This window comes from Dermochelys coriacea, chromosome 4 (genome assembly GCF_009764565.3).
Source record: "Dermochelys coriacea isolate rDerCor1 chromosome 4, rDerCor1.pri.v4, whole genome shotgun sequence".
Classification (NCBI taxonomy): Eukaryota; Metazoa; Chordata; order Testudines; family Dermochelyidae; genus Dermochelys; species Dermochelys coriacea.
This window is the reverse complement of record NC_050071.1, coordinates 63,239,975-63,257,633: the sequence shown is the minus strand read 5'-3', so window position 1 is coordinate 63,257,633 and position 17,659 is coordinate 63,239,975. Positions and strand designations below refer to the sequence as shown.

Sequence of the window (17,659 nt, the reverse complement as noted above, 5' to 3'; positions counted from 1 at the left end):
GACACTTTTTATATAGTAGTCCAAAACTGAAATTTACAGGTCTTACATTGCATTTAGATGGCATTTTTTTCCATTTATGTTTATATTGTCAGCAGAAGCACTGAATGTAACAAATGGTCCTCTCTCCCCCCCCACACTGTTCCTCAGATGTTCTTGTTAACTGCTGGAAGTGGCCCACCTTGATTATCACCACAAAAGGTTTTCTTCCTCCCCTCTCCCCCTTCCTGCTGGTATTAGCTCATCTTAAGTGATCACTCTCCTTACAGTGTGTATGGTAAAACCCATTGTTTCATATTCTCTGTGTGTGTGTATAAATCTCCTCACTGTATTTTCCACTGAATGCATCCGATGAAGTGAGCTGTAGCTCACGAAAGCTTACGCTCAAATAAATGTTAGTCTCTAAGGTGCCACAAGTACTCCTTTTCTTTGAGCACTAACCCTGTAGCTTGATTTTTAAAAGCAGATACTATGACACAAAGTTTATAATTATTTTATAGTGTACAAGCAAGGTAATCAGCTTCATGGTTCAGACCATTTACCTTCAGAGTCAGTATAACAACCCTACTTCCTATCCACAGGATCACAAGATTGGCTAGTTGTATTTTGGCCAGTGAAAGAGAATGCCTTTCCACATTTTTATTATGCTTTAACAAATACATGAGGGAAGAAGCAGAAATGTTTAAGAAATCAAACCAGCTGGAAAGCAATGCAATAACTGTAATCATGTAAATGTATTATTTATTTATAAATAAAACCTGAGGTATCTAAAACGTTCACTTGCTAGAGCTTAAGTGATAGAAATTTACAAAAGGATTTTTGTCCTTTTCAGGTTTCAGAGTAGCAGCCGTGTTAGTCTGTATTCGCAAAAAGAAAAGGAGTACCGGTGGCACCTTAGAGACTAACGAATTTATTTATGTCCTTTTCACACACACTCAGAGCGTAAACAGTCATAGGCACCACTCCTGCAAACACATACCCACATGCTTAACTTTAAACCCCTGACTAGTCTCATTGAACTTAATGGGACTGAAGTCCTTAATGTTAAGCATGCCTATAATTGTTTGCAGGATTAAGTGACAACCCAAGATAACCGGGCAAAACAAAAACCCAAACAAACAGAAAAAGCTGTTTAGACAAGTACAAGGGCCAAACACAATTGTGCTGGAAATCCTAGAGCTATTTTAAAGTAGTCAGGAAAGAGGAGGGCCTATTTGGGAACATAGGGCTTGCCAGACTGGCTCAGCCCCATAGTGCAGCAACTAGCTGAGTATCTTGTCTCCAACCACGGCCTTGGGAAAAGCTGTAAAAACCCCACAATAGGAAGATGTGTGATCATCTGCCCACGGGACAGTCTCACCCCTAGGAGTTAGCGGCTGGATTAAGGCCCGAAGCATGACGTTAGTTGTCCCTTCCTGCAGGGGGGAGGGATAGCTCAGTGGCTTGAGCATTGGCCTGCTAAACACAGGGTTGTGAGTTCAGTCCTTGAGGGGGCCATTTAGGGATCCAGGGCAAACATTGGGGATTGGTCCTGCTTTGAGCAGGGGGTTGGACTAGATGACCTCCTGAGGTCCCTTCCAACCCTGATATTCTATGAATATCTATGAAAAGACTCAGCAGGGAGCGGGCGGCTGCAGGACACCTGCTGAAAGTATCAGTCAGACTGAAGCCGGGGGAGGAGGGGACGCGGGGGGGTGGCTCCAGCGAGGCGCGCGCCCAGCGCGGTGCTGCGCACCCGGCCGCCGCAGGGACAGGAGGAGGAGGAGCCGCCGCCGCCGCCGCCGGAGCCCGGAAAGTGAAAGGGAAACTAGACCCCCGGGCTCCATGAAGCTGCTGGGGCTCTGGCTCTTGTGCCGCCTGCTCCCCGGCGGCGGCGCCGGCTCCTCCTCGAGCCCCGCGGGGATCCAGCCAGAGGGGAGCAGCGGCGGCCGCACGGACTTGCCCGGTTGCCGGAACCTCAGCCGGGCTCGCTGGGGCGGGCGGGAGGAGGCCGCCCTGCGGGTAGGTACCGACTGCTCCTGCGCTCACCCGGGGGAGGGGGCTGGGTCGGCTCCTGCCTCTCCGGCCGCAGCCCCGCCCCGTCTCTGCCGGCAGCTCCCCGTCCTGCACCCTGCCCACGTACCTCCCCGGAGCCAGCCGCCCTGCCCGGGGCCTCCCACCCGCTGCCTCTGCGTGGCAGAGCGGGTCAGGAAGGGGGCCCACTATGTGCCACCCACCCCCACGTGGCTGGCAGCTCAGCCCCCATACTCACCATCAACCCTTCCTGCCGGCCGGCCAGCCCCCTTCGTCTCCATACCCACCACCAATCCTGCCCCCTGCACAGCCTCCACGCCTGCCATCCATGATCCACCCCTCCCGCCTGCCCGCCGACGGCCCAGCCTCCACTCGGGTCACCCACCCCCCTGGCTGGCCGCCAACCCTCCACACCTGCCTGCCAGCCACCCACCAGCTCTCCATAGCTGCTGCTCCCCGGCCTGCCGCTCAGCCTCCGCACCTGCCAGGCACTCCTGCCACCCAGCCCTCCAGCCTCCATAGTACCCCCCGGCCTGCCACTCGGCCTCCATGCCCTCGCCTGCCAGCCACTCAGCCTCCAGACTCGCCACCCACCCTGCCTTGTGGCTGCTCAGCCTCCACACACGCCACCCAGCCCTCCTGCCTGCTGCTCAGCCTCCATATCTGCCAGCGACTGTCCTCTCCCCACCTCAGCTCCCAAAGCTTTCTCTTTGCGTGGTCATAAACTGCTGCTAAAACATTTCCCTCCCCCCCCCAGCCCCCCTTACAGGCCCTTGTGTTAAGGGTCAGCTCCAGACTCCCCTTTCCTCCTCCCCCCATTCGCCATCGTGAATATATGGCCATTCTTGATTCTATAGCTGACAGGAAGAAGTGTATGTAAAATTCAGTCAGTGCTGTGGTGGGGGGATTATGTGGTGAAATGGGGACAAGTCATGTGTGCCTCACACATCTTTTAAAGGTAATACGGAAAAGGAGGGAATTGTGGGGTTTTGATTTTAGATGTATTAAAGAAAGAATTAAGATTTGTTTTAAATTGAGGCCTGGCTTTTCACATTAAATATATGCCTTATTCTCCACTATCTTGCACCTTGTGTAATGATTTACAAACGTGTTAAGTGGGTATGAAATATCAGCAAATCAGAATGGTTATAGCTTACACATTCTTTGCAGGGATATAAACCAGGGAAAACATAGTGGAGAATCAGACCTATCTTGTCTTGTCTACCTTGTTTTTCCCGCAGGAATTTTATGGATGACTGAGAATAAGTGGAACTGTAACATTGCAAGTGACAAGTGATTACAAATGAATCAATTCAGGAAGAAAAGGATATTTAGTCAGAGGATTGAAAACACTTTGGGCCTCATTCACCACTGTGTACTAAAGTTTGCATTGACATTTTAAAGAAAATGAAAACTGAAATCTTCCTTCAAAATAAGAGTAGAGGCATAGCAATGGATTTCCTGGGCCACAAAACCCTGGCTCTGTTTGGAGGAAAGATTTCCCCAAACTACTATCTGTACTTTTCATTTTCCCCATAAGGTGTCAGCCTTGATATAACAAAAAACCCTGAGTTTGCCCAGTTCTCTGTAAGATGATGGTGGTGGCGTTTTTGGTGGTTGGATGTGTAAGTGGGAGTGGGGAGGGGAGAGATGAGGAATTGATGGAATAAGTTAGAAGAAGCATGTATCCAATGAAGTGAGCTGTAGCTCACAAAAGCTTATGCTCAAATAAATTTGTTAGTCTCTAAGGTGCCACAAGTACTCCTTTGCTTTTTGCAGATACAGACTGACACAGCTGCTACTCTGAAACCTCTTAGGAGAGGGAGAGAGAGAGAGAGTGTGTGTGTGTGAGAGAGAGAGAGATACAATCAGTACATAAAATGTGTTAGAAACAAGAAAAAAATTACAACTTCAAAAACAATTGCCCATCATAATATTGGAAAATACATTTCCAATAGCCCATAGCTGAATAAATTGAGCCAAATCATGTATAGAGTATAATATCTGAACTCCAAACAAAGGCATACAACCACTAAACATAAACAAACAAAACAAAGAACATCAGCAACCCCAGTACCAGATAACTGACATCTTCTGTTTTTCAAAATGGCCATATTTGCTTGACCCAAAATAAAGTTTGCAAAGTATTCTAAATATTTATTTGTGAACCTATACTTAGAGATAGGGAAGGGGTAGTGGAAGAAGAGGAAAATATATATGGGAGGAGAGAATAAAAGAGAAAGTGGTATGTGATGTAGAGAAAAGAAAAAAAGATGTAAGGGTTTCAGGTAGAGAGAAGGAAAAGAAGAAATGAGACACCAAAGACAGTAGAGGAAAAGATATACTGTGCTCTATAGAGGAAAGAAAAAGTAAAGTGAAGCCAAGAATGGAAAGAAGCTGCAACAAAAGTAAGAGACAGTTTAAAACACAGAAAGTTGATAGAGAATGTTACAACTAAATACAACATAATAAAGAAGACACATAGTTTTTGTCCCTAAATTCTGCAAGCACTAGTGGTTTTCACCTTGGTTAATATGCTTAGTACTCAGACATGTAGATGTTAGGTAAATGCTACAAGCCCTGCAAAGATGGTTACATTTCTTAAATGAATAGAAATTTCAGGAATTTGTAATTTTCTTTTCTAGGAAAGTATTAAAAGAATTAGGAGTCTGAATTCTTTATCATCAGATGACAACATGACTGCTTTTTATGGAATAAATCAGTTTTCTCACTTGTTTCCTGAAGATTTTAAAGGTAAAGAACTAACACACTGCTAATCTCATATTTTTATTGTTTTGCTCTGTCATTCTTGCCCTCCCCACTTCTTGTGTCATATTAACAAATTGTATCAAATTAACAAACAGTTAACTATATTTAGTACTGACTAAAGTCTCTGTAAGTATTTCTAAATGCTACAGCAATGCTCGCTTGGGTTCACAAGGTTGGATTGCCACAGAACTTGAACTTGATTCAGAAACCAGACTGTTGTCTGTTTCTTTCTGTTGGTGTTAAGAAGGTCCTTTAGCTACAGCCATCAAGTTGAAAGGCTGATCTGTTACACACGAAGTATTAAAAGAAGTGGTGCTGAACTGATTTTATGCTGAGTGAGAAAACATCTAGGTGTTCTCAAAGATTGACTGAAAATACTTCTGCATTGTGATGGTCCTTAAGGAAACACACGTTTGCTATATATGCCGGTCTAGCTGTGTTAAATCATTTTTAGGCTTTGTAGGACTGACTTTCCAATTCAGTGCCTGATCCAAAGCTCACTGAAGTAAAGGGAAAAACTACCACTGACGTCAATGGGCTTTGGATCAGACCACACTGGTGACACAGTGGAATTGCCAATCTGTGAAAGAGGTTTGGATGAAAGGTCCATTGCCAACCCACCAAACCTCTGTCAAGCAGCACCAAACAAATAAAACTGTACTTCAAGTGGAGGGTCATAGAGTATGGTTTTATGTACAGACATACAAAGAAACAATTTTACAAAATCTTATACAAAAAAGTAAAATTAACGCCCATGACTTTTTAAAAAATCAGTCTTCTTTTGCCCTAAATCTTAAACTTTCTTGACTGTTATCTATTTATAGCACAGTAATAAGGCCTAGCTCTTCTGCAGTACTTTTAATCATCAGCTGTCATTATTCCCATTTTTCAGATGGGGAAACTGAGGCACAGAGCAGCAAGGTGATTTGTCAAATGTCACCCAGCAGGCCAGTGGCGCAGTTGGGAATAGAACCCACATCTCCTGAGTCCCAGTCCACTAGGCCTGGATAAATGTGTGGCTTAAGTGGCTATTGCCTATTGCATTCATAAATGTATATGTTATACACTTTTGGGGTTAAATCCTTCCCCTATGAAGCTATTCTTCATCACTTTATGGAACTGAAAACTGTGCATCATCTAAACTGGAAAAAACTTTGCCTGCCACAGCTGTACTTGTTTGCAATTAGATATCTGTAGTGGCCAAAATATTGGTGGGTTTATCTATTGAAATTCGTGGGCTGTTTTTTCAATCCATCAGCCTTTTGGAAGGAAAAACAATGGCCTAGACTGAAATGATGAGTGAAATAGACACTGGCACAGGCTTGTAAGATCTAGAACAGATCAAAAATATTTTTGCTGAAAAATGAGGTTTCAATTGCAATGAACATTTTAACGAAATTTTTCATTTGACAGGCATTTGTTTTTCAGTGCTTATTAATTGTTTTTATTCCCTCCCTCCTTTTTCCAGTAGGTGGGGGGGGGAGCGAAGGGAAAAATTAAGAATGCATGGGATTTTTTTCCACCAAAATGAAATTTTGTGAAAATTTAAAAGTGAAAAAATTCAGGTTGTTTTCCAAAAATCAATTTTTGTCCAATTTTTTTGACCAGCTCTAATAGAACCCCCTAATAGATAGGCCCACACTCAATTTCCAAAGGTATCCCTTTTTCTAGGATTACAGATTATTTTAAAATAGATCTAGAATATAGTAATTGTTTTGGATTACTTGAATTTTATCTTTATATATTTGAAAAGAATTTAAAATGCTGTCTGGTACTCAGAACTAAAGCTCACAAACAGATTTTAATAACTTTCTAGTGTTCTTTCTGTAATGTTACAAACAATTTTTAAGATGTAATAGTTTGGGTATGTCTGTGTTTAGCTATTTATTTAAGAAGCACACCTTACAGAGTTCCCAGATACACAGAAGTGCTGAAGAGAAAGGAAACACTGTTACCAACAAAGTTTGACTGGAGGGACAAGAATGTTGTCACCCAAGTGAGAAATCAGCAAACAGTAAGCTCTGGATTTTCTTTTCTTCCTAACATTCAGTATTTTATTGTTACACAGATTATGGACTAGGATTAATAAATTTCTCCTAACTGGACTGCTCCTGGTGGCATGCTCAGGCCTGAAAAGGAGTTCTACATGACATATGATGCATTTCAGCATACATCGTCTGATTAATTTGTAGAGTGGCATTGACTGGAGGGAGGCTTAATCTAAGGGTCCCGTTCAAATTCAAATTATAGAGATTATATTTTGCCTACCTAAAACTCACATGTAGTGTCTGTTTATTTGCTGTACACTAATGTTGTGTGCTCTGCGAAAAAAAATCAGTTTATTCGTCCTCAGAGATGGCTGCATTTCAATGGTGGGTGTTATAATTTTTATGTACTCTATTTTAGGATCCTTCTAGATGAAAGGCACTATTAAGCTTAAAATGTAATTTTAAAAGGGCATTATGATCATAGCGATCAGAAGGGGATATACAGATATACAAATGACAGGGATCATTTCCCAAAACAATGGCAATAAATTATTTGGAGCTGCCTTAATTAAATGATGTGACTACCTAGTATCTATATACTAGAGCTAATTGGAAATTTTTTGTCTAATGGTTTTTCGATAGAAAAATGTGGCTTCTGCAAAACCAAAATTTTCTGTGGAGAAAATGTTAATGTTGCCAACATTTTTTTATTTTCCTTTGAGAAAATCTAAACAAAATATTTTATTTCAAGTTGGTCATACTAAATCAAAACATGACCAGGGAGTCCATCCCACAAAGAGCAATTGGTTCATGAGGTACCCTAACCCTGACGTGCTCCTGTAGCTCAGAGGTACACAGCTCAGTGATGAACTCAGTTAAAATGAAATGTTTTGATTTGCTGTGAAAAACTGAAATTAAATGTTTTGATTTGGGAGTGTTGGAATATTTTGTTTCAATAAAAAGTATCAAAACAAAACACTTAAATGCTTCTGAATCCAAATTTTTCAGAACTTTCTGTTCTCTGAAAAATGTCGATATTTTGACTTTTGTCCCAAATTGGGATGGAAATTCTGATTTTGAGATCAGTTCTACTATACACTTTATGTGTTACTGACTCAAGAGCAGTTCTTTGAATGCAGTGCTGACATGCAACAGGAAAGCCTCTTGAGATTTAAACAGTTTGTTTTCACAAGTGCATGGGAGGGCTTGTCTGAAAAAAAATAACAGCATAGATCCAATAAATGTCTAAATTCATTAAAAAGAAGAAATCCAATTGATATAAAAGTATTGAAAAGGGTATGTAAAAGGTCCTGCTTTGAGCAGGGCGTTGGACTAGATGATCTCCTGAGGTCCCTTCCAACCCGGATATTCTATGATTGAAAAGACAAAGCTCTAATTAGCTAGATTTTACAGCATAATGAAGTTTCTTGGATTATATAAAGGACTTCTAAACTCCTTTGATTATAGGCAACAAACATTACTTTTTAATGTATGATCAGAACAAAAATACCTTATATAATATATGGTTTGCTTGTGTACTGATTTTTAAATTACACCAATATAAGGAAAGGAATTATTCCCATATACATTATAATTGAGTACTTTTACCTGTGTAGAGGTCAGTTAAAATGTCTACAAGCTATAGAGTTATATAATAGTATATACTTGATACATCTATGGTTTTTAAATCTCCAGTCTGATTGACTAAAACTATTTACACCCCCAGACTTAAATGCTCAAGCCTTTGTATTTTTCTAAACAGAATGAGACAAATTTACTACCCAGCCTTGTTATTTGTTTCTATTAGTGGCTCAAAAGGGAGAAGATACTGCTATGTTAACTAGTTAACTATAGCTAACAGACCTTCTGCTAGGAATTCCCTCAGTGTGGGAAGACTCCAATGGATGTAGAATTCAATTCCAGTGCCTCCCTTTCCACAAACCCTACAGGTAGTCTGTTGGGAGCAGGCAGAGACATATCAGTGCCAGGGCAGAAAGGTGGCTAGAGCAAAGTTGGTTCCAGCTATCTCCACCTAGTTGCAGTAGCCACTAGGCTACTCTAACCTGCACCGAAGACCAGGAGGAGAATCAGGGAGTCATTATTCACTCTCTGATGCCCCTCGTTCACTGCTGCATTAACTGTAACTTGTATAAAGCTGAGAACCTGGCCTAGTATTATTCTCTCTTTTGACTCTTCATAGTAAAATAGACCCTCTGGGTATGTCTGCACTGCAATAAAACACCCTTAGCTACCCAGGTCAGCTGACTCAGGCTCTTGGGTCTTGGGCTGCGGAGCTATAAAACTGCAGTATAGATGTCTGAGCTTGGGCTGGAGTATGGGCTCTGGGAACCCATGTTTGGGGAAGCCTGGGTCCAAGCCTGGACGTCTACTCTGCAATTTTAGAGCCCCCAAGCCCCGTGAGCCTAAGTCAGCTGATCTGGACCAGCAATGGGTGTTTTATTGTGATGCAGGCATATCCTAAATCATGCTCCTCCAATCATTTATGCCTTGTGCCTCATCCTTTGTGTTGTCCTTTCATTCTTTCACCTAATTGTTGCTTTTCAAAATATAAATTAGACATAGCAACTTTCTGTAGCAAGCATTATTTAAACATAACTGTTGAAAATAGACTAGATATATCTTTATTAATTACATCATGTTAATTTTAAAAAAATCCATCTCGTTCTAAACAAAACAAAATTATTTGGTTAAAAAAAAAAAAGTTCCAGAGTAACAAGTGTCAAAACCCAGATTAGGAGAATATTATTCACAGGACAGAGAGTGGTTATGGTCTGTATACTGAAGAGATCGTTTTAGTGTTAGCAAGGATAAATTGGAGAGGAGTATAGAAAGAGTTCTTAGAATAGGATATTAGGAATGCTAAATCATGGAGGAGTACAGAAGAAAATTCACTGTTCTGTAAGAAATAGTAAAAAGGCTAAATTAATTTTAAAACGTGATATTGGATACAAGAAGACACTGTTTACTGTGATTTTTGGCTGATGCTGAAATAATTAAAACAATAAGAAGAAACATACTCTATTTAAACTACTTCCTTTTCTTTTTTTTGTTTTGTTTAGCAGTTATAGGCAGAAAACTGTTCAATGACAAATATTGGATTTTTCCCCCCCCAGTGTGGAGGCTGCTGGGCATTCAGCATTGTGGGTGGAATAGAATCTGCCTATGCAATCAAAGGGAATAATCTGGAAGAACTCAGTGTACAACAGGTCATTGACTGTTCGTACAACAATTACGGCTGCCATGGTGGCTCTACTGTTGGTGCTCTCAGCTGGCTGAATCAGGTCTGAGTCTTTTCATAAATCTTAAACTGTTCCTTAGAGACTTCCATACTAATGTATTTTATAAAAAACAAATAAAAATAGCAGGTAGCGCAAAATGTGCATGGATTACAGCATGTCTAAATTATTGGGACCTAGTTAGTTCCACATGGAATCCAGAGTACCCGAAGTTTGAACTGTGTATAAATTGGAAGATTTAAATTCATTGCTTATGAATGCAACAGATCAGCCCTCAGGGATCCACTATGAGCAAAACAGCATCTGGAATTCAGCAGCATCTTAATTTCAATTCACCATGAATTTTAGGGCATGATTTTAAGTGGTGTTAAGAACCTAAGCTCCCATTCAGACAAACAGAAGGGGCAGGCACTCTGTGCCACTGTAAAATAAGCCATTTATTTAACTGTCATAATATGGATTTACATGCCTAACTATTCTATTTAAAGAGCTCTCCCATCCTGAGGAATAAGGTGGATGTGAGTCAGGATAGTAACAGCTCCAGATGGCAAATTTAATTTTTTGTTATATGGGGTGCACATCCCCATTCTCCATGGGCTCCTTGCATGGCAGCTCAGGAAGCTGAAAGAGACATTGCTGCATAGGTCCTCTTCCCTCCACCAAAGGCATACAAGGCATACAGACGGTGTTTCATTAGCCAGTAGGTGGAAGTAGCCTGTGTAGAAGGTTCACAGCTGCATTGTGGCTGGAGAAGAAGGATTCCTCCCTGAGTTCTCCCCTCCCAGCCCAGCCCCAGCTGTTCAGATGCTGGCTTGAGCTTTTGGCCATATAAGATGAATTGTTTGAGAATACAATATTTTACAGACGTCCTCATGAGGTGTCAGTGGTTCTTAAAACTTCGGTAGGGGGTTAATGTGCATGAATACACAGGCTCCACACCACTTGGAATTCTGCAATGCCAGGAGATTACTCAAGAGACCAGCTTTTATACCCTCTTTAGCATCAAGCATTCATTAATATATCTTCTTGCAGACACAAGTAAAATTGGTGAAAGATTCTGAATACACTTTTAAAGCTCAAACTGGACTGTGCCATTATTTCCAGCCCTCTGATTTTGGAGTTTCAATCACAAATTATGCTGCGTATGACTTCAGGTAACCACTATTGATTCTTTTTATTTGCTGTACCTTTTCCCTGTGACCATGGGCTATGAACATAGTGAAGCCAGAGCCTTCACTGCATTGGGAAACCAAAGGTTATTTTTACTTATGGCATTAGTCAGTCATGCAGGTATATGTTAATCTTGCTGCCGTATATAAAATCATATTCATTTGGGCATTTGTGGTCCAGATTCTTTAAAATGCAGTTGTTGTAGCCATGTCGGTTCCAGGATATTAGAGAGACAAGGTGGGTGAGGTAATATGTGTTACTGGACCAACTTCTGTTGGTGAGAGAGACAAGGTTTTGAGTTACACAGAGCTCTTTTCAGGTCTGGATCAGAGTAAAAATAATTTTCAGCTCCTAAAAAGTCAAAGTGCACTTTCTCTTTGGTTTCAGTTTTATGCGTATACTTTTTGAATGTTAAGTCACCTATGCCTCATGAAGAACAGATCCTAGTGCTAAGTATCAGAGGGGTAACCGTGTTAGTCTGGATCTGTAAAATCGGCAGAATGTCCTGTGGCACCTTATAGACAAACAGGCATATTGGAGCATAAGCTTTCATGGGTGAATACCCACTTCGTCGGATGCATGTTGATCCTAGTACTGTCATCAAACTTCACGGAAAAAAAAAATCAGCAAGTATTTGATTACTTCAGTCCATATATATTTGCATTCCTTTCCACTGCAAACATCCCTCACTTTCCAGTTTGTGACTTGAGCAAACACTGCTATTGACTGAAATTGGTAAAGACAATTTGTTTTCTTTTTAATTTTGTACTAGGTTTACTTTTTAATTTTTTTTCAGTCTTTTTTTCAGTATGTCAGTAGAATACAATTTGCTTTCAGAAACACTATATTAAAAATCATTCCAGTAACAGGATGATGACAATCAGACACAAACAGGTAAAAATAAAAAAACAAGGAGTCCTTGTGGCACCTTAGAGACTAACAAATTTATAGGGGCATAAGCTTTCGTGCTCAAATAAATTTGTTAGTCTCTAAGGTGCCATAAGGCCCTCGTTGCTTTTGGTGATACAGACTAACATGGCTACCACTCTGAAAGCTACAAATAAGTAATTCTGTAGCTTTATTGTTGAATAATTTTGGTAATAACCAAACTAATCATACTTAGAGTGGCTGAGGATATTTGAGGGCCATTGCATAACTCCAGTAAAAAAGAATTGTGAGAGGGACTTAATCGCTTCATTTAACTGCTTTTGTTCTGAGAGCAATACATTTAAAATAACTACAGAAAAGTGTAAGTGGACAAACTAATTTAGAAATTCCTATTAATGATTGACTAGTGATGTTACCCAATACATTCGTTGTGCAGCATACCTTTTTTCACTAAAACATTGTTATATTTCATTAGAATTGCAGTTTTGTTAGCTAAAATGTAATATTTAATACATATTGTAATATAGCTTTGGTTACCAATTGTCCAAAGCCTACACCTTGGGGGAAAAGCTGTTGTCTGGGTATACCGCAAGAAGGATAGGAGACTTGTTGTGGGTTTTAATCAGGTTGCAACATTATTATATAGATGTCTGGGACTACCCAGAAGATAAAGTGTACAATGCAGGCAAATCCATGCTTATTCAAATCAATTCTCCGGGGCTTCCACCAGCCCCCATTTGTTTCCGTCCAGGTCCCCCAGCCAACCTATGTCTTGGACCTTACCATCCACCACCCTCGTAAGAGGGTTAAGGAGGGCTATGAGAATGGGGAGGGGGGTTGGCTCCTAGCCGTACCAGTCATAAGAGTCCCCAACCCCCTCCCACATTCTGTTCTATTATCCAGTACCTCCTTTTAAGTCCTTTACCAGGCTATTTATCTGGTCACTGGCTGCCCTGCCTATGGAGTACCTGCACTGAACAGCTGCCCAACCTTACACAATAAGTTGCGACATATGGCCTACCACCTTTTCTTCTCACCAGAAAAGGTCCATCCTCACACTCGCTGTGGGGAAGGTGAAAAAACTACACTCTGCCAAAGCCAATTGTAGTGGTGTGAGGAAAAATTCCTTCCAAGCCCCCCTTTAAAAGGGGCGACTAGCATAAAGCCCAGAGCCAGTCCAGCCCAGCCTGCCATTCGCCTCCACTATGGGAGGGAGGGTGGGTGCTGGCTTCCTTGCCGCGTGGAGCAAAGAGACTGTCCCCACCCAGGTTTCATACCTTTATGTACATTCCGGGTGGCGGGGGTGTGTGTGTGTATGTGTGTGTGAGAGTCACTGCTGCAAAGCATCTTCTTTGCAGCAGTTTCTGACCTTCCTTCCAACCTCCCCCCCCCCAAAAAACCCCCATAGAGCTGCCCTTCCTTGGGTTTGCCCCACTTTAGTTGTGGTGCAGTAACTTTGAGCTTCAAAAAACATGTTAAAGACTCATTAAAGTTTTCTTTGTAGTGTGTTAACATATTTTATGGGTTGTCAAAAGCCATTCTAAGTGAGGAAGAGGAGAGTCACAGTTACATAGTACCTAAGGTTCCCCTGCAGTTGTACCCAAAATCGACTTAATTATCATTTCTTTAATACAGGCAAATTCTTTGCTTTGTATCACCTACCTTACCCTGTTTTCATTTTGACATATAAACCTGTGATGTTTAACTTTGACAGGAAACAGCTTGGTTATTTGAATATTAAATTGGACAGAATCAGCTGAGTGACATGGAGATTGCTTTGACACATTAAAGACTAACAGTTTTAGATTATGACTCTTCTCTTTTTCGTAGTGACCAGGAAGATGAAATGATAAAGAAGCTTGTTAACTGTGGACCTTTGGCAGTGACAGTAGATGCAGTTAGCTGGCAGGATTATCTGGGTGGGATCATACAGTATCACTGCTCCAGTGGAAAAGCAAATCATGCTGTTCTCATCACTGGTTTTGATAGAACAGGTAACATTTCATTAGTTAGAGTCACAAAACTGTGGCTTTTATATTTATTCTGCTTCACTGAATAATTTTATCTTTTATTTAAAAAAAAGGTGGTTAGAAATTAGTATATTTAAGCTATATATCTTAAAACAAAAATAGTTAAATATTGTGCCCATATAAGCTCTGGACTTGCAATGTGATCCATGCAGACAGACACCCCCGCCCCCCGTGCACTCTTGCAGAGTCCCCTTGACAACATAGCAATAAGAATACAGGTTAACACAAATTCTGTCAATCTAGTATATGATGTAAGTATAGTGTTTCAATATTAGTTTCACAAGAATGAGGTTATGCTATACCAGCAGCAGTATGACATCTGCTTGTTGGCTATACTGTTAATAGTAGATTCCGCTACCATTACATCAAGTCAGCATGAACTGAAACATTATAATGACTGATAAAACTCTTAATGCATTGTCTAACTTATCAGGTTTGCCAAATTTGCTATTTTCTGTAATTATTTATGAAAACGTCTCTCCTTTTACAGGTAGCATCCCTTACTGGATTGTACGCAACTCATGGGGACACACATGGGGAATAGATGGTTATGCCCATATTAAAATAGGTAGTAATGTCTGTGGTAAGTCAAACAAATGGTTGATTTGAACTGTAAAGGCACATGCTGGGCTATATTTTTCCATATATGTGAAAGGACCTGGAAAACACTTCAGCTAGAAGTTCAGATTGTAAAATCACAAAATCACTTTATTTATAAAAAGAGGACGAGATGAGTGCAGGTGAAAAACAACACATAAATAAAACAATCTTTGCTAGTGGCGCTACTTCATACATTTAAATGATTAGTTAATATTTATAAAGCTCTTTGGAAATTTAAAGCTCTAAGGCATAACAAGTTAAAGTACATGTTAGTTTAGTTAAATTACATGGACATGGAGAACCTTATTATGCAAGGATTCAGTCCTGCAAGCAAATCTGCAACCATGAACACTTATACCTGTACGCAGCCCGGTGATTCTGCAAGGATTTCAGGGTTCTTGTCTGCAGGTTTTCCTTCAATAGTCCCTAAATTACCCGTCACCAAGTCTCCTCACAAAGACCATCTGCCATTTCTATTTTGAACTTTTTTTAGGGTCTGATTCTGTGAGGGGATGAAGTCTAGTCAGCAGCTTACGAGATCAGACCCTTGTTCCCAAATGAGGGTCTCACATCTGATTACAATAATTGGACTAGTAGTTAGTCTGACTACCTTTTGTACAGGAATCCTAACAGCAATTAATGCAATGGTGGGTTTGTTAATCTGTCTCAGGTTAGGTGTGTCAGTTTTTTGGACTTACCTACCATATTTTACACATACAGGGCCTGATTCACAATTGCTCAGTACCTTGGGTAGTCAATTACACTAGTGCAAAGTGAGTATAAAATAGTATCAAATCAGCCTGAATAACGTTTTGCATCCCCCACTTTGCACTAATGTGATTACATAAAGATCAGGGCAACACGAATCAGGCCGTAGGACCAAGTCCCGCTTGGAAGGAAAATTGGGCCCTTATTTAGCTGTTTAAATTTGATAATAATCATTTATTATTGTATGAACTAGCTACCTGATAACACTGTTGATTTGAGTCTTGATTACTAAAGCGAGCCAACTGTAGAGGTGGACCAAAAGAACAATCAGTAAAATTAAAGCTCACTAATTCAATAATTCTCACATTAACCCATTTGTCTCTTCATCTGTCTCAGCAAAGAAACAAAACCAAATTGCCTGTGCCCTAAATTCAACATAGAGGAGCAGTAGAAATTCTATGAATCTATTAATCTCAGTTTTTCTCTGTTCATAATTTCTCTTTTTTGAACTAGACAGTTCTTTCTGATTTAGGACTAGATTGTGACAGGCCCTTCAATTGGTGCAGAAACTTTCCCTTCCATCTCCTACCCTCGTCATTTTGGACAAGAGCCTGTCACAATTGCAGTCAGGTAGAATACAGGGACTGTTCTTTGGTGCACCTTTGGGAGAAGTACAGCTACTCAAAGAGGGTTGAAATGAGTGTGAGCAGGGGTGTGGACTTCTGCACCCTGGGCATCCTCAGGAAGGATTGTTGAGTCGCTTTCTTTCTGGAGCTTTCTTTCTTTCCTGGAGCTTTTGGTGGTGAAAACGTGGCATGCCCACCACTCACTACACAGGGCTGTTTAACTCACCCTATCAGTCCACTACCTTTTTCCTGGAGGACATTTAGGAGCACTAATAAGAGAGTAGAAAAGGAGAGACAATTGTAGTAGGGCCTCCCAAACATCTGTAACTGGGATGAAATGGGGGTAAAATGGGAGGGTGGGGCTCCAGAAAACATGCTATACTGGGGCCACAAATTTCTCTAGATGGGCCTTGTGTAATCTGTGGAGGACCTAAAACATGGCAGCACATCCAAATGGTAAAATTTTACCAGCAGTTTTTCCAGTCCTTAGGGGAAAAGGGAAAGGATTTTGAGTCTTAGACTAGGAAAACTACAGCTCACATTTCAACATCCAGTTGTGCTAACACATTGTAAATTCACCAGAGTTGCATTAAATTCCCCAAGAAAAGAACTGAAGATCTCTAATGTGAAGATAAAGGCGAACTCTTTTATTTTGTTTGGGGAGGTGAGATCTGTAGCTGTTTTCATACAATATAAAGGAGTAAAAGGGAAAACAATTTAGTTTTGTTTCCTTTTACTTTGTATTTCACCTATCCTGGCTCATGAAGTAGGACTTTGGGGGGTTACGTTTCAGTTGGTTATTTGGGACAGCAAGTTTAGTTTGAAATAAATGCATTCTTAATACTTATTCAACATCTAGTTTGTGTTTTACTTCTTCTAGGTATAGCAGACACAGTTTCATCTGTGTTTGTTTGACACCGACTGGCCGAACAAAAAAGCACTCTGCTTGCAGTCATTTGGCAGATACTAGGATTCTGTAAATTTACACTTACTCAGTGTAAAGATATTTTACTTCAAAATTTTAAAAAATGATATTTGTATGAGGGGTTGGTCTGCTGGGCATTACAGACATGGCACATCCAGAATTCGGGAAGATGCTTCAGCTTCCAGAGTCTGTGCCCCTAAATCTGATTGGGGCTGCACAGACAACTCTGCAGAATACCATACACTTGACCTTCTGTTCTGAGAAAGAAAGATGAAACAAGAGTCACACTGTGGTGGTCAGTTTGGAAGTTTGAGCTTTATGCAACGCCTACTGAAGTATTTTAAATGGGAACCCTAGATGGAAGGCATGGAGCACTGGAAGTTTCTCAGTCCCAAATAATGCCCACTGACAAATCCTGGCAGAGAGTCCTAGAATGTCACTAATGTCACAATTGGTTCAGAACGAAATGGAACAAGGGAAGAAATGACAGGAGATAATGTTGTTTGCTGGAGGTTTTCAATCCAGAAATCTAGCGGTATGACAGGGCGCAGTCTGAAGGCACTTTAATATGAGGAGAAACATAATGTGTCTTTCCATTTCCTCGTCTTTTATTTTCAAAAACCTTGTGTGAAATGACAATTCTTTATCACTCCTGTACTTTTTGAAGTGCCTGAATTGGCTTTTTTTG

At 40.8% G+C, this 17,659-nt stretch overlaps 1 protein-coding gene across 1 annotated transcript; it reads left to right on the top strand.

Annotated features, from left to right (window-relative positions):
* The first annotated feature begins 1,624 nt into the window (after positions 1–1,624).
* On the top strand, positions 1,625–17,242 carry CTSO (cathepsin O). The gene is made up of 8 exons (XM_038399992.2): positions 1,625–1,998; positions 4,656–4,764; positions 6,660–6,793; positions 9,902–10,069; positions 11,057–11,178; positions 13,913–14,076; positions 14,603–14,695; positions 16,927–17,242. Exons 1-8 carry the CDS (start codon positions 1,822–1,824, stop codon positions 16,959–16,961), a joined length of 1,002 nt encoding a protein of 333 aa, XP_038255920.1. The 5' UTR covers positions 1,625–1,821; the 3' UTR covers positions 16,962–17,242.
* The last annotated feature ends 417 nt before the right edge of the window (positions 17,243–17,659 follow it).